The sequence below is a fragment of the Pteronotus mesoamericanus genome, unplaced genomic scaffold, assembly GCF_021234165.1.
Source record: "Pteronotus mesoamericanus isolate MK-2021 breed Mesoamerican mustached bat unplaced genomic scaffold, CSHL_Meso_final contig_493, whole genome shotgun sequence".
NCBI classification, from domain to species: domain Eukaryota; kingdom Metazoa; phylum Chordata; class Mammalia; order Chiroptera; family Mormoopidae; genus Pteronotus; species Pteronotus mesoamericanus.
In genome coordinates this window covers 466,015-481,960 of record NW_026555183.1, presented here as the reverse complement: position 1 = coordinate 481,960, position 15,946 = coordinate 466,015, and the positions used below count along the sequence as shown (strand labels likewise).

At 54.2% G+C, this 15,946-nt stretch overlaps 2 protein-coding genes across 3 annotated transcripts; one reads left to right on the top strand and one right to left on the bottom strand.

Moving 5' to 3' along the window:
* Nucleotides 1-2,309: 2,309 nt before the first annotated feature.
* Nucleotides 2,310-6,468, bottom strand: SSR4 (signal sequence receptor subunit 4). Its single transcript, XM_054578112.1, has 6 exons — nt 6,193-6,468; nt 4,198-4,316; nt 3,288-3,362; nt 3,035-3,124; nt 2,672-2,737; nt 2,310-2,479 (listed from the first exon to the last, which is right to left on the bottom strand). The coding sequence occupies exons 1-6, from the start codon at nt 6,257-6,259 to the stop codon at nt 2,375-2,377; spliced, it is 522 nt and encodes a 173-aa protein (XP_054434087.1). The 5' UTR covers nt 6,260-6,468; the 3' UTR covers nt 2,310-2,374.
* A 94-nt stretch (nt 6,469-6,562) lies between these two features.
* IDH3G (isocitrate dehydrogenase (NAD(+)) 3 non-catalytic subunit gamma) lies at nt 6,563-15,914 on the top strand. Of its 2 annotated transcripts, XM_054578149.1 has the most exons (13): nt 6,563-6,696; nt 10,818-10,856; nt 11,161-11,172; nt 11,434-11,531; nt 11,979-12,091; nt 13,154-13,214; nt 13,337-13,469; nt 13,627-13,760; nt 14,109-14,211; nt 14,303-14,449; nt 15,205-15,299; nt 15,384-15,444; nt 15,745-15,914. In XM_054578149.1, the coding sequence occupies exons 1-13, from the start codon at nt 6,616-6,618 to the stop codon at nt 15,844-15,846; spliced, it is 1,179 nt and encodes a 392-aa protein (XP_054434124.1). In that variant the 5' UTR covers nt 6,563-6,615; the 3' UTR covers nt 15,847-15,914. The 2 variants fall into 2 exon arrangements, with proteins under 2 accessions (XP_054434124.1, XP_054434125.1); XM_054578150.1 differs by lacking the exon at nt 11,161-11,172.
* Nucleotides 15,915-15,946: the final 32 nt, after the last annotated feature.

Here is a 15,946-nt window from a genome sequence, read left to right as displayed (position 1 = left end):
GTTGGAGATAGAACTCAGCTGATCCCTGGGCATCCCTCCAGCTGCTGGGAGACTCACTTTGATGACTCTAGAGCAGCAATTTTCAACTGGTATGTTGCAAGAATTTTAAAAACACGCAATACCTGATTAAACCTCTTTTTCCTTAGATTGTCCAATTTAAAAAAATGACAACAGCCAACACAATAGCCATCCCTTGTGAGTCAATAAAAATTATACCTTTTTTGGTCAGATCAGCAAAGATTTTCTGGCCCTGGCTGGTGTGGCTCAGTCAATTGAGTGCTGGCCTGCGAACCAAAAGGTCACTGCTTCCCAGTCAGGGTACAAGCCTGGGTTGCAGGCCAGGTCCCCAGTTGGGGGTGTGTGAGAAGCAACCAATCCATGTTTGTCTTGCACATCCATAAATTTTTCTCCCTCCCTTCCCCTCTCTAGAAAGTAAATAAAAATTAAAAAAATATTTTCTGGTGTGCTGCAGAATTTTAGAAGTTTATGTGTGCCATGAGCTGCTCTAGAGGCACCCCACTCTGGTTGCTCCACTGAGTTGGTTGGAGGCCCACTGTGCCAGGATTGTGGGCCAAGACGCCTGGAACCTGGAGTCCCTTGGCCTTATGAAAGCCAGCACTGGGGGCGTGGCACTCACTGGTTCTTGGAAAGGTGGCACCAGGAGGGTTGGCAGCCCTTGGCTATTGATATCCTGGAACAGTGACTTCACTTTCGGGTCTCATTGCCATTGGGCAGGGTGGCGGAGTCAGGATCAAAGTAACGGGGCTGCACACGGCTGCCACTGTTGAACTTGCCTCCCCTGCCCAGGTTGTTTGCTCAATGCACGACTTGAGAACTGGTCTCCTTTACCTCCTTAGAATGAGGGTGAGCACTGATCACCACCAGCAGGCTCCCCTTGAGCTCCCTCTGCCGGTCTTTGGAATCTAGCAAATCCAGCAACCAGCAGCCCTAGCCTGGCTTGGTCCTCAGAGGACTCAGCCCTACCTAACTCTCCTGCTGTGCTGCTTTAGGGAATGAGAACCCAGCTTTTCAGAGCCTCCCCATCCCTGCCAGTTGCTCCCATCCCGATGAGCAAGGAGAGGCTGGTGTCCCAGTCTGGAGGAGGTCCCAGGCAGTCCCACCTCGGTCACAAGCCGCTCTCCCCTCCCAGCCCTTCCTACTGCTACGGAGGACAGAGCCCAGAAACTGAGGAGCCCCCTGCTCTGCCAGGTAGGTTTTGGGCCTACTCTCCTTTTTGAGCACAACCTCTGGAGGCTTCTGTGTTCACAGAGCCCTATTTGTCTTCTGTAACAGTCAAGCACAAGGGTGCTGGCACTCCGTCAGAAGGGCCCAATAACACCCCCTCAAACCCGCCACTGAGAACCCCATAGGAGGAAGTCACCATGACAGAGCTGAGCAGACTAACTTGGATCATGTATGTGGGAAGGACTCCCCTGAGATTTGCCATCTAGCCCCCTTGGACCCCAGGGCCCTCAGCACCTCTGCAGCCACAGGTGGTACTAGTGAAACTGGTCTGGGAAGGAAGGCTGAAGGTTGGCCTGGAGCATGAAGCAGGAACAGGCATGTCTGGTGTCCTGAGGGGCACTGGGTGCTCAGGGGAGCAGGGCCACTAGGAGGGGAAAGTGCAAGTCCAAACCAGAAGCAGCGATGGGCTCCAGAGACATGGGGGTCATGGTCATCTAGTCCCTCTGCCTTCTGTGCGTCCCACCTGACACCATGAAGTGGGAGCACGCTGGGAAGCGACATGCAAGGGACAGGGTATAGTGTTTAGAAAGACCACACCCCAGACACCTGCCAGGTATATCAGCTTCGACCACATCAGTAAAATAGAGGCACTCACGACATACCACAGGAGAAGCACAAAAGCGCTTCAGCACGTGGCTTCTGCCCTAGGCTCCACAGGAGCCACTGGAGGCCAGGAGGGCTGTGTCTGTGTGTGTGTGGCTGACTGCTGGATTTCAGGGAGGTTAGGCAGTTGCACTCCTAATGGCAGGCGGTCTGAGGGGCCCTGCCCTAGGCAGGCCAGGGTGGGTAGGGGAGGGCAGGAGAGAACAAAGCAGTCCTCTCTGGGGGAAGAAGATGGCATGTGCTGGGGGAAGGGGCAACTCTATGCCCCACTCAAACCAATGCAGGCAACTGAGAGAGGGGTGGGCAATGGGTACTAGGTGTACCAGGCAGGGCAGGCTTAGCTGGGGGCTGAGGAAGGAGAGTCTGCGATAGCAAAGAGCAAAACAAACCCATGGGACAGGAATTTCTGCCCCATCTCCACTCTGCTGCACTGTCTGGAAGGCATGGTGTGGCAACACAAGTGAGGAGCCAGGAGCCATATAACTTTATTGAAAGAAACAAGGAGGGAGGGCTGAGAGCGTTACCCTCAGGCCTGGATGTGGCTCTTGGCGTTGAAGGCCAGGTAGTAGATCACTAGGCCGATGGCTGCGGCCAACACCTCGGTGGAAACCCAGGGCCCATTCCAGGTGCCCTGAAAGAAAGGAGACCAAAGCAAGCTCAGGGGATGGCCGGCAAGGGGCCCAGCCAGCCCTGGTTACCTTCTCTAGGGGACATAAAGGCTTGCTGGCCAACTATGGCCCAGCCCCCACCCCCTAAAAAAGAATGAGGCTTGCTGTGTGCTGGCTGTTTCCCAAGACCAGGTCAGCCTCTTCAGCTCACTTACCCGATGGTCCACACTGACTGTGAACAGGGGTGGGATGATGGAAATGTCCTCGTTATTTCTCTGAGCCTGAAAAGGAGGTGCTGGAGTGAGGGGCGTTGCTGAGTGGGGTGGGGTAGGAGAGGCAGGACCATTGGCTTGAGTCATGGGAGAAGAGAGAAATGTGTAAGGGAGAAGCACACAAGGTACAAGCACAGGTGGAGCAGGCGGATAGGAAGGCACGTGCCCAGGCTTCCTGCTCCTGTAAGCAAGGCCCCAGGTGGCCCAGAGCTCCAGGGAGAAGGGGCTGCAGGGTGGGAGGTGGCTGTGGAAGGAGGGTGTGCCCGCCTGCCAGCAGGCCTGGGAGGGGCTCCAGGTGATACTCACCTTCCTCAGGAGGCTGTAGGACTCCTCGTCGAAGAATCTGACCTCATAGGTACCTGCATGGGCACTCTTGTGGTCTAAGCTCCAGGATACCTGGGTTGGGTATGTGGTACAGGGTGGGCACAAAGGACACATCAGGGCTCCCCTGCCAGTGCTAATAACCCTGACCCTGCTTAACCAGGCCACCTCTAGGATTTCAAGTCACACTAGTGAGCAGTGGTCTTCCCCAAAAAATGACAACCAAAGCAACCCTTACCTGATAGCGACCCACATCCTGGCCCCGGGTGACAGGAAATTGTTTTCCACTGACATCAGCATAAAGAGCCATGTTCTGGGGGAGGGAACAAATGGAGAATCATTTTCCCTTATCTGGTTGTTGGCAGAGACCCCACAGTGCTGCCCACAGCAGCGCCTGTGGCCTGTGGGCAGGGAAGGCAGGCATGTTTGGGGACTGCAGTGTCTGGCATGGGATACCATGAGAGAATCATGGAGGTAGGCCTGGCACAACCCAGAGCCTTGCCAGGAAGCCAACACCCATGGATGCTGTCATTATCTGTTTCCTCAAAGAGGGGGTTGGGGACACATGACCTGGCCTCCCTATCCCACAACAAACTTGTTAGCTGTGAACAGGGTGGGATGATTTGAGTGTCCTCATTATTTCTGAGCCTGTATGGGGGTGCTGGGGCCACGGGGTGCCCAATGAGCTGCCCAAGAAGTGTTGTTGTACCCACAAAGCCCAACTTCCTTCTTTGGGCTGCAGCTTAAGGTCAGGGCCGAAGGCCAGGTCTTCTCAGTCTTAAAATTACAAAATACACACATGGACATATACTTCGGCAAAGAGCAGAAAAGGGATGAAGGAGCCTGGGGACTGACCCCTGGCTATTTCTTACTTCCACATACATGCTTTCAAGACACAGCGAAGTGTCTACCTACATTACTGCACTTAGACAAAGCAGACCAGGCAGCTTAGGAGAATGTTCTTTAAACACCTGCCAGAATGTGATCTTGGTATGCCCCGATCTTTCCTACACCTGTGAATCAAAATCCACATGGGTCCATGGGTCTGACCCCATCAACTGCCAGTTGAGCAGCTGATGCCCAAGGTCCTATGTTCACTACCCACGTCTCACCCCAGCACCCTCCTGGCTGAACACCCACTGCCTCACCTGGACCCTGTTCTTGCATGTCAGGGAAATCTCCACGATGAAGACAGTCTCAGTGGAAATGACGGCATCAGAAGTTGTATAGTAAGAAGGTGTGATCTGGGGCTCCACGCATGCCTCTGCTGTGGGGAGGAGGCAGAGAGATGCCTGGGTAAGGCCTAGCTTGTACGTGCCGGGCCAGGGGACAGTCAGGACCACCCTGACCCCAACTCCCACACTTCATCATCTGAGGACTCATGGGGCCCTTTGGACTCTGCCAGGTAGGATGTGGGAGACAGATATGAATGATCAGCCAGAAGTGCAGTGGCAAGGAGGGGTGGGGAATGGGAAGGCTTTGTACAGCTAGAACCTCAATGCAGGGGCGAAAGAAGAGCAGGTGGTGAGTCTTTGTGGGTGGCTGCATGGATTCACTGCACAACTTGCATCTGTCCCTGAACCTACAAGCAGGGAAGCCATGCAATTTGGGGCTGCAGCCTGTCCTGCCCTGCAGCACCCCGGAAGCCCAGGGACCTAAGCTGACCTCAATTCAGAGCCATGAAGAGCCCTAGAGTTTACTGAAGGCGTCCTCCACAGACACCAAACATGGTGCTGCCAAGCAAGCACGTGGGCTTTCAAGATGAGGGAAGAGTCTCTGACCCCAGCCACAGTTGAAATGCCAACACTAGCCCCAGTGTTTCCCAAGGGAAGGAAATGGGTGACGTTCTGGATCCAGATGCAAAACTTGTCCCCTTGAACAGGGCTACCCTGAGAGGAAAAATGCTGCCTTAGCCATCTCTGCACTGCTAGAGGCTACAGAGAAAGAAGGGTCCCACCTTAGTAACAGGGAACCAAGTAAATGCTACCAGTAGTAAAGTTCTCAGCCAGCTGCTCTCTGAATGTGGTGTCCGAGAGCCATGCCTTAGGTTGAGGCAGTCGGAGAAGGTTTTGGGTTTGGACATGGAAGATGCCTGACAACACTGGTGGGGATGGTTCTCAGGAGCCACATCCTGCAGATCCTTCTGTGCCCTGCTAAGCCTGGCCTTTTTCCTATGGACACTGTGTAAGCGCCAGAGGGTAATACAGCCAGATCTGTCCTTTCCACACATAACTGGCTACAGCACGGGGAATTCCTGAGGGGTCAGAGAGAAGCGTGTAGGCAGGAGGCCAGCTATGTTGGTGAAATACTCCAGGCACCAAGGGCGCTGGCCCGAAGTAGGGTAGGTAAAGTGAATGCGCAGAAAGCCCCCCCTGCCCAATCCAGCCCCCAGAGGGCTCCATCTCCTTGCAAGAACATCCTTCTCAACACACTTCTGGACTCCAATCTGAGCTCAATCCTGCCACTAGGTGTTAAGAATCTCTCAAGAATGTCAACTGATCCGACTGTGGCGTCTCAGCTCTGCTGAAAAGCCCTTTAAGGTTACCTCAGGGCCTCAGGTAAAAAGTCAAAAGTCAACAGTCTGGCCTGACACTCGAGGTTCCCGCTTACCTTAACCTCGTCAGCTCCGATCTAACTTGCCCACGCTCACGGCCACTCTGCCTGGGCCGTCCCTGCTCCCTTTTCACTTAGAGCTCCCTTCCCGGGGAGGCCTGGCCCCACCGCACTTGGTCAGGGGTCTCCTCTCCACCAGCCCAGATTCTCGCCCCATCACCCTGCGCTGTAGGGCTCTGCTCCTGTACGACCCTCTTCCGATACCAGGAGCTCCGGGAGAGGGAGCAGGGACGTGTGTCACTTTCTCTGCTGGGGGTGGGGGCTGGGTGCACGGGAGAGGCTCTGAAACTCTTCCTCCCAGCAGACGGGGCAAGGGTAAGATTGGGCTGTTTCTTCCTGCAGCCTGGCTGCTAGGTAAAGGTGTGTGGTGCAGAAGCGCGTGGTGGCCTTGGTCGTCGCGCCCCGAAGCCACCTGCCTCTCGGAGGAAGAAGGCCCAGAACCCCGTTTTGCCCGCATCCCTCCTCCCCGCCACGCACCACCAGTCGTTGGAGAGAAGCTCGACAAAAACGAGCTCCTGCCATGCCGCTACCTGAGCAGCAGGAGAGGCCCGACATCAGGAGTAGCGCCAGGGCGCCGAGAGATGCCAGCGCCACCATCGCTTCTTCTATGCTGAGGTAAAAAAAGAGCGATTCCACTGAGCACGAGGGGCAGACAAGGAAGCGCGACGCGTAAGAAAACGCAGCAGCCAATCAGGCGCCGGCAGGCCGGGCGGGCCTATGACGTCGCTGGCGGCACCGACGTGTCCTCTCACCCGACCAGGGGCCCGGCTGGGCGCCCCCCAAGATGGCGGTGGCGGTTTCTCTTCGGGCGCCGGAAAACGGCGTGAGAACAGGCAAGCCATGCGCGTGCGCAATGCCAGGTCTGCGCCCACTTCGCGGACTTTGGGCACCTCCGAACTCTCGCGAGAGCGGTGTTCGCCTGTTGGAACGTGCCGCGGTTGTCAGTTTCTGTCATGGCGCTGAAGGTGGCGGTGGCTGTCTGCGGCCCTGCGAAGTCAGTGCTCAGGCCTACCCTCCTCTGCCGTCCTTGGGAGGTGAGAGGGGGGAGCAGGTCGCAGGGACAGTCGCCGCGCTAGGTGGGGGGTCCTTGCCCCTCGGTGGGGTCTGACCTGGGGCCTTCGCCGCCACAACGTCCTGGAATCCGATTGGTTGCAGGCCCGGTGAGGGGTGGGGAGAGGGCTGTGCACCAGAGTTGATTGGTCGCCTCCGTTGTCAGTGAGGGGATTGGCTAAAGTTGGCGCTGATCCGGCTTTCCCAGGGGTCTGCATCTTGTGGTCGGGGAGCTAGGGACAGGTAGGGAGAACGCTCTTAGGTGTCCCGAGTGTCGCCTCTCTAGTGTCCTTGTGGGACCGTTCCCAAGGCGGTCGCATGTCTTGGTCTGCCTTGTTCTTGTCGCCTTGGGAATCCGGTTCCTTGCATACGTGCCTCGGGTTTCTCTTGTGGACTGCTTTGCCACATGTCCCAGTGGAGATAGAGAATTGGATTTGGCCAAGTACCCCCAGCCCTTCCCCGGACATTCTTATAGCTCCAGTTGTTTCCACCGCGGGTGCTTGGAATAGGAGGGAGCTAGGGTTTCTGAGGCTGGCGAGTGGAGGTCCCCCGGGGCTTTCCGGAGTTCTCCGTTTAGGACCTTGGTTATTTGGGTCCAATTCCTCTCTCTTTACACACTTAAATGAGGATAATTTAGTTTCTGGGCGGGTCGTAATCCATCTGAAGCATCAGCGATCCAGGACTGGCCTGGAGGACAAGAGATATGCTCTCCAGGCCTGGCTACCCCACTGACCTACTGTGTAGCCTCAGGCCAGGCCCCTCCTCTATCTGGGTTTCAGTTTTGCTTCTTTCTCAAAAGATCTCAAAAGATCCAGCCAACACTGGCCTAGAACCCTGAAACTTTGCTGACACTCCTTGTGGAAACATCTCTTGTCTTCTTCCCCTCTCTTACCCTTGGGGAAGACCTTGTAACAGCTTATGCTTTATGAAATTCTATTTAAAATGCTCACTTCTCCCACCTTGCTGATGAGAGAGACTTTCCAGAGGCCCTGACAGCTCTGGCTGCTAAGCTCCCACAGGTCCTTTGTGAAGACATTTATCTCCTCCCTGACTCTTGTGTGTGTGTTTGTGTCCACGTTGGGGTGGACATAGGGGTCTGTGAACAATCTGGGCAGTGTCTTGCCCTGAGACTGGTTGTCGTGGGTATGGGAACCTTTAGAAGTGAACCCCAGGTCTTTGCTCCCGCTAATTGTGGGAAAACATGCAACTACCATTTATACTTGATCTGATGGAAACACGCTGAAGAGAGAAGCCTCACTAAGCTGTGGAGTGTGGGAGCCCTTTGGTGGGAACACATACCACCCTGGCTTCCTTTACGTAGCACCATCAAAGAATGAGGGCTGACAGTCCACCCTCTCGCTTGAGAACTGAGCAGGAAGCCTATGCATCTGTCCCATCCTGCATACCAAGCTCCTTTGATGGGTAGATTCACTGAGCCTGGATGTGAGGCAGAACCTCTGTAACCATGAAGGAAGGTGTCTGCATCTGCTCAGAGCAAGGTCAAGGGAGTCTCTATCCTGAGAGCTCTCTGGGTCTTTGGCCAAAGCTAGGAGGAACATCTAGCTTAGGGACCAGGTGAGGAAGAGGTTTAACCCTGGTGGTGGTGGTGTTGCGATTTAAGGTGGAGGAGGGGAGTTGCACAGACCAGAGCCAGGCCTGGTGCAAGGGCTGGCTCACCACCACACCTGAGTTACCTGTTCAGTGTCAGTGGACTTCAGAGGGCCAAAACCCAAAGAGAATTACTGCCAGGAGCAGCAAGGGTCAGCCCAGCATCCCCCCCGCCTCCCACAATTGGACACCAGTGTTGAACGCTGGCCTGAGGGATTGTTGGGGTGAAGGGGCTGGTATGCTTTTGCACAGCTCTGCATGCCTGGCTAGGGACTTCCCATACTTCCTCTTGCTTAATCCTTTTAACAGTTGCATAAAATAGGCACCTCTGTTCCTTGGATTTCAGGTGAGGACGGGAAGTGGAGCAAGGTTAAGCTGTTTGTTGCCAAGAGTAGTAGATGTTGATTCGGACTGAGGTCTCCTTAGCCCCAAAAGCCCTCCATCTCGTCCTACGTTTTCTGATAATGCTCATTCATTCAGGAAATGTTCTTGTGTCCTTGCTCTGAGCCAGGCATTCTGCTGTGTCTTAGGGTAACCGTAGGGGACTAGACAAACTTGGCTTCCACTCTCGGTGGCTTAGGGGTCTGGGAGGGAGCAAGGCAGTGACAGCCTAGGGAGATTGTGGTTGGAAGGAGAGGAATTGAGATAGGGCTTTGGAAGGCCAGAGGTGGGTACTAATAGCTCAGCACCCTTAGGGCGTCAGGGAAAGCTTCCTGGAGGAAGGGCAGTCTAAGCCTTCTTCCACAAGTTTGTATTGATAGCCTATAAAGAAAATGAATCAAACTGCTGACAAGTATTAGAAGGAAAATAGAAAAGCCCTGAGTATGCCTGTGACTACAGATCCAGGGACCACATGGGTCAGCAGATATCCCCAGAGCATCTGGTCCTAGCAGTCATCTCGCTCCTAGCGCCTGACTTGGGTGGGTGAGTGGCACATCTGTGCTTCCAGAGCTTGTGCAGGTGGATGCCTTGTGAATACTGGCCAGGAGACTCAGATGGTCAGCCTCTGCTTGAGCTTTCCAGACTTCTAGTAGGAAGGCATGGCGAGAAATGGCCACAGTGACTCTGCTGTTGGCTGGAATGCTCTGATGCTGCTCCACAGGCAAGTGGCAGGGCATTACCAAGTGACAAGAAGGACCTTGGTTCTGCTCCTGCTTCTTTGGATTGAGGGACATGTGGGCCTGTAGTCCCCCTGCAGTGGGACCTTGGATGAGGGCTTCTCCTTCCAGGACAATGTGGGGACTCCAGATTGGTCACTTCTCAGCACCTGTCTTATTTGGCTCGGTGGTTTTTGCTCTGAAGCTGTCAAGCGTGGCACCGATGTGGCCAAACATGGCTGATTCCGAGCTGGAGTTGGGGGACATTTGTCATCCCTGTAGGCCATGAAGCAGTTTTGCAATCCTTTATGAAAGCCTTCCAAAAGATTGGTGTCTGTTATTCTTCTAAAAATGGTTGGGTTTTTCCTGCATGGTTGCTTTGGATATCTGATTCTGGAGGGCAGTTCCCAACAGTACTTGTCTCTCTGGAAGGCAAGCTGGGTTCTGTCTTTTTCTTCTCATCTCTATGTTCTATATTTTTTCCATGTTCTGATTACATGCTGCTTTTTAAAAAAGATTTGCCAGCACTGGCTGGTGTGGCTCAGTGGATTTGAGTACCGGCCTATGAACCAAAGGGCTGCTGGTTGGATCCCCAGTGTAGGGCACATGCCTGGGTTGTGGGCCACATCCCCAGTAGGGGGAGTGCGAGGGACAACCACACATTGATGTTTCTCTCCCTCTCTTCCCCTCTTTAAAAAAATAAATAGGTGAAATCTTTAAAAAAATAAAAAAATTACCATATTTACTGATTTTTGGGGGGGGTGGGGATTGATTTGTTGTTCCTCTTACTGATGCATTCGTTGGTTGCTTCTTGTATGTGCCCTTACTGGGATTCGAACCCACAACCTTGGTGTATGGGGATGACGCTCTAACCAACTGAGCTACCTGGCCAGGGCCATATGCTGCTTTTGTAATAAGGAAAAACAATTTTAAAAAAAGATAAAATGATCGTTGTGGTGGCCTTGTTTATTATAATGATTTCCTTTATTGTACGATGTTTAGCATGCCAACTTTTCCATGTAACAGACATCACTGAATAGGAATAATTGACCAAAAAGGAATCAGAAACAACTAAAGTTGGGGGAGGGGAGGAAAACATTTTCTTTTAAAAACTGACCATGGAGCTAAAGGAGGCATAAAGGATTATGGCGACCCTCCACGGTGCTTCAGCAGGCTGGTCTCTGGAAAATGGCTCTGGAGCCATTCGTCTGGGCATGCATTGGGTGCTGTTGTTCACTGGACAGTGTGCATGGGTGAAGTGGAAGGGGTGATGTGGAGGAGGTGACATGGGGGGTGACGTGTAGGGCCTGTCTGGGCACTGTGGGGACAGTTGCTGTTCCTTGCCAAATTGACTTTTTGGGCCGGGCAACAATCACTAGCATCTGGGTTCTCTTTGCCAGGTTCTAGGTGCCCAGGAGGCCCCCCGGAGATGCTTCTCAGTAAGTACTTGCCTGGGTGTGCGTGCGTGCATCTGCGTAGTATGTGTGTGCTTGCACGTGTGTATATTTGTGTTTATGCATGTGTGCCTCTGTCTGTGCGTGTGCTGGTGTATGTGCTGTGCCTTTTTGTTCCCTGGCCCTCTGTCCTTCCCTCTGAGGCATGGTCTCCAGAAGTCACCCATCCCTCCTCCTTACCTCCTTACCTCCTTACCTGAACTGTGCTAGACAGTATCCCCAGGGAAGAGAGTCTTGTTCCTCTAACCTTGGCTGATCCAAATCTTCTTCCTTCCTTTTCCCCCTCTAGCAACAAACAATTGTGAGTATTCTTTTCATCTGCATGTTAGATTTGGGGCTTTTAGTTGCTTTGGGACTGACCCAAGTCCAGGTCGGGGCAGGGACTGCCTCTGCTATAGTCCTCTTGATCAAGGAGCCCCTGTGATCAGCCCTGTCTGGGATGGGGCGGGGCGCAGGGCTAAAGTACCCCAAACTGGCACTTCATGACTGGCTGACCCTCTGGGTCAGTGCTGGTGGGAGGAAGGGAACTAAAGGCCTGCATTCACCCTCTTCCTCCTTCCAGCCTCCATCAGCTAAGTATGGTGGGCGACACACAGTGACTATGATTCCAGGAGATGGCATTGGGCCAGAGCTCATGCTGCACGTCAAATCTGTGTTCAGGTAAGGAGCCCCCAGGCCTACCTCCCCTTGACCTGTCCTTCTAGGGAAGGTTGTGCCTCAGGCCCAGCCAAGGGGGTGCGCTAAGAACTTTGTGCCGGGGCAGGGGCAGTAAGTCCAGAAGCCCACTTGCTGGGACTTTGCCCAAGCACCCAGTGAGCCAGTGGCAAGAGGGCTATAAGGCCAGGCCTTTCATCCTCGTGCTGGCAATCCCACCAGGCCGGGCTGGGCATGGGGAAGGTGGCGCCACTCTTGCTAACTATGTTGTAGATGTCAAGTAAGTTCCCATCAGTTGTTGCAAGTGAGCCCAGTCTCCTATCAGCCAGAGCCAGATCAGGGTAGGCAGCAGCAGCAGGACAGAGCCTTCTGCAGCCAGTGGTCCAGGCAGGCTTCATAGGAGAGGTGCTGGGGGGGCCCAGGGCCAGCTGCTCTGATCTAGTTTTTCCCCAGGCACGCATGTGTGCCAGTGGACTTTGAAGAGGTGCACGTGAGCTCCAATGCCGATGAAGAAGACATCCGCAACGCTATCATGGCCATCCGTCGGAACCGCGTGGCCCTGAAGGGTGAGCTTGGGGGCATGGTTATTTCACTTCTGAGCTGATACTTGTGCTTGGAGAGGGGACGGAAGCTCCTGAGTGCCTGTCCGTTCTGTGATTCTGAGATCTTGGTGGCACTAGACTGTGCGGGAGCCTGTCTAGTGACGGACTGCCTCCCACCCTCTTCTCTCCTCCTGAGGTAGCCCTGTCTGTTAGGGTCTGCTTTGACCCTCAGAGTCTGTCTTCACAAACCAAATGTCACAAAGATGCAGTTTGCAACCGCTGCCTGCTGCCTTGGCTCCAGCTGGCACAGCTATGGATATTTCAAGAATTCTAGGCCCTCCTAGAGGCAAACTTGGTTTGGTCCAGGTTCTTAAAGTGTTTTGATCACTGTTTGGTGTGAGGAGTGTGTGGGCAAAGGTGAACCAAAGTAGAGATGTAGGCCCTGGCAGTCAAGTGGAGAAGCGAACATGCCGACCACAGGGTGCCTGAGGGCATTCTGGGTGAAGGCAGTCCACGCAGGGCATGACTCGGAGGCACCGGTGGCCCTGGTGGGTCCTGAGGAATGCATCTTCCACTTGGCACCCTTTGAGTGCCATTTCCCAGTGGCTGCTGCTCTCCTACTGCACCTGCTCTGGGTGTGCTCCGTCCAGCCAAGGCCAAGCTGTGGCCTTTTCCAGGCAGCCCCCTCCTGTCCCTGAGGTGGGGCTTGGGTGGCACTATGATGCAGGGCCCGGCAATAACCCTGGCCGGGGTCTCCTTGCTGGCACCAGCCTGGCTGGCCAGCCCGTTGGTAAGCAGGAGTGGTCACTTTCTATCTAGCCAGACCCTGGTCTAGCCTTTCTCCTCCCAGGGTCTGATAAGGCCTCCTGATTGGCTGCCAAGCCTTGTTCATTTATTCATTCAGTGAGTATTTATTGAGTGTCTGGTATGTACCTGCCATACCAGACAGATTGGCTGCCAAAAGCCATCTTCTGGGATTGGAGCTGCCTTTGGTGTTTGTGCCCTGTGTCAGGAAGGGGAACATGGTGGCACAGCTGAGCCTGGGGGTCCCTTCTTCAGATTGCCTGTCTTGTTTCTGTCCTGCAGGCAATATTGAAACAAACCATAACCTGCCACCATCCCACAAATCCCGAAACAACATTCTTCGGTGAGAGCCAAGTACACAGGGTGGACTCGGCAGGGGTGGGCTCTTGGCAGGGATAATATGGGCTGTGCTAGCAGAGAGTGGTGGCACTGGCCAGCTGCCCCTCTCTCTCTGTGTGTCCCTAGCACCAGCCTAGACCTTTATGCCAATGTCATCCACTGTAAGAGCCTACCAGGAGTGGTGACGCGGCACAGGGACATAGATATTCTCATTGTCCGGGAAAACACAGAGGGCGAGTACAGCAGCCTAGAGCATGAGGTGAGTGAGACCTGGGCTGCCCCCTTACTCTCTCTGGTTGTGGGGGCTGGGGATGAGCCCGGGGAGGGTCAGCGGCAAGGAAGGATGTGCCCAGGGGGAAGCTTGTGCTGGAGAGCAGGTTCAGACAGAACCTGGTCTCTTCTCATCCCCTTCTCAGAGTGTGGCAGGAGTGGTGGAGAGCCTGAAGATCATCACCAAGGCCAAGTCCCTGCGCATTGCTGAATATGCCTTCAAACTGGCCCAGGAGAGTGGGCGCAAGAAAGTGACAGCCGTGCACAAGGCCAACATTATGTATGTTCCCCACCCCTGCCATGCTCCTGCCCATTCTGCCAGTGGTCCTGAAGCAGCTGAACTGAGCAGCCTGCTTGGCCTGTTCTCAGGGACTCGGGGCCCAGGACCCTGGCCAGCCGCCAAGGGGCCACGCCCACACACCCAGGGTTGTGCCTTGTTGCCGGTGTCCAGCCACGACCCCACCCCAGTGTACACTTGGGGGAGGTGGAACAGAATTCTGCCCATTTTGCAGATGGGGAACTGGCTAGAGGTTAGAACCCAGGCTTCTGTGGCCATCTGCACACCGCATCCTTCCAGCTGACCTTTGCAGTGGCCAAGCTGGTGTCCTTCCTGTGTTCCCCTCCATAGGAAACTAGGAGATGGCCTCTTCCTCCAGTGCTGCAAGGAGGTGGCAGCCCGCTACCCCCAGATCACCTTTGAGAATATGATTGTGGATAACACTACCATGCAGGTAGTTAACCCACTGGGCTCCATGGCTGCCTGCTCTAGGCACCCTGGGCTCCTCATGCTTAAGCTTCTGTCTGGCCCTCCTTGCCCTGCAGCTGGTGTCCCGGCCCCAGCAGTTTGATGTCATGGTGATGCCCAATCTCTATGGCAACATTGTCAACAACGTCTGCGCAGGGCTGGTTGGGGGCCCTGGCCTGGTGGCTGGGGCCAACTATGGCCACGTGTATGCTGTGTTTGAGACGGTGAGTGCTGCCCGTCACGCCAGGGCTGCTGGCTTTTTTGAGCAATAGCTCGCACACCATCCACTTCACCCATTGAAAGTGTACAATTCATTGATTTTTAGAGTATCCAGAGTTGTGCAACCGTCACCACTATCTAATTCCAGAACATTTTTTATCACCCCAAAAAGAAACACTACTTGTCAGCTGTCGCTTTCCATGCCCACCCCCATCCCTGCCCCCTTGCAACCACTGATCTGATTTCTGCCTTATGGATTTGCCTATTATAGGTATTTTATATAAATGGACTCATACAACATGTGTCTTTTTGTGACTGTTTTCTTTCCCTTAGCACGATGTTTTCCAGGTTGATCCATTTTGTAGCCTGTCAGTACTTCATTCCTTTTTATGACTGAATAATAGTCCATTATAAAGACAGACCACATTTTATTGATCCATTATTTTTAAGTTTTTTTTTAATTGAGGTAAAATTTTGTATAACATAGAGTGAAACCCCTTCAGAGTGAGTAATTCAGGGGTATTAAGTACATCCACAGTGTCGTACATCACTTCTGTAGGTGCAGAACATTTCTGTTACCCCAAAAGGAGACCCTGTCCCCGTTAGCAGTCACTCCCCATTCCCTTTCCTCCAGCCCCTTGCACCAGCTGATCTGCTTTTTCTCTGTGTGGATTTGCTTGTCTGTACACTTCACACAAATGAAATCATACTCCCTGCATTCTTACATTTGCCACCCCCTTTGTCATCTTGCCTCTTCCAGGCTACAAGGAACACAGGCAAGAGTATCGCCAATAAGAATATTGCCAATCCCACAGCTACACTGCTGGCAAGTTGCATGATGCTCGACCACCTCAAGTAAGTGGTTTCTCGATGCCTGCCTGTGAGTCCCTCAATCAGCTCCCTAGGCCCTGAGGACTGAAGGCTGCTCTCCCTCCTTAGGCTACACTCCTACGCCACCTCCATCCGCAACGCTGTGTTGGCATCCATGGACAATGAAAACGTAAGGCTCTTCTCCCCTTCCCTGCCTCCCCCACCCCCAAACCCCTCCTCTAGCCCGGGTCGAGCTGGTGTGACACCTGAGGGGCTGGAGATGGTGACCTGGCACTTCTTGCTGCCCCCAGGGGGAGGGTGGTACCAGGTAGGCAGGGCTTCTGGGCCTTAGCTGGTATTGTTGCCTTCCTGGTGGCAGTTCCAGCCCCTGAAAGCCACAGGCAACAGTGGGCAGCCCTGGGCCACTTGCAGGGTAGGGGTTGGGTGTTGGGGCTCTGCCGTGTGCCCAGGTTTGCCCATCTCCCCGCAGATACACACTCCGGATATTGGCGGCCAGGGCACTACATCAGAAGCCATCCAGGACATCATCCGCCATATCCGCGTCAGTAACGGCCGGGCTGTGGAGGCCTAGGCTGTCCCCACCCCCACCCCAGCACCCCAGCTGGCTTGCTGGGACGACCCAGAATAAACCAGTTTCTGCCCCAGCCCTCGGCCTTGTGCTCTGTCACTCC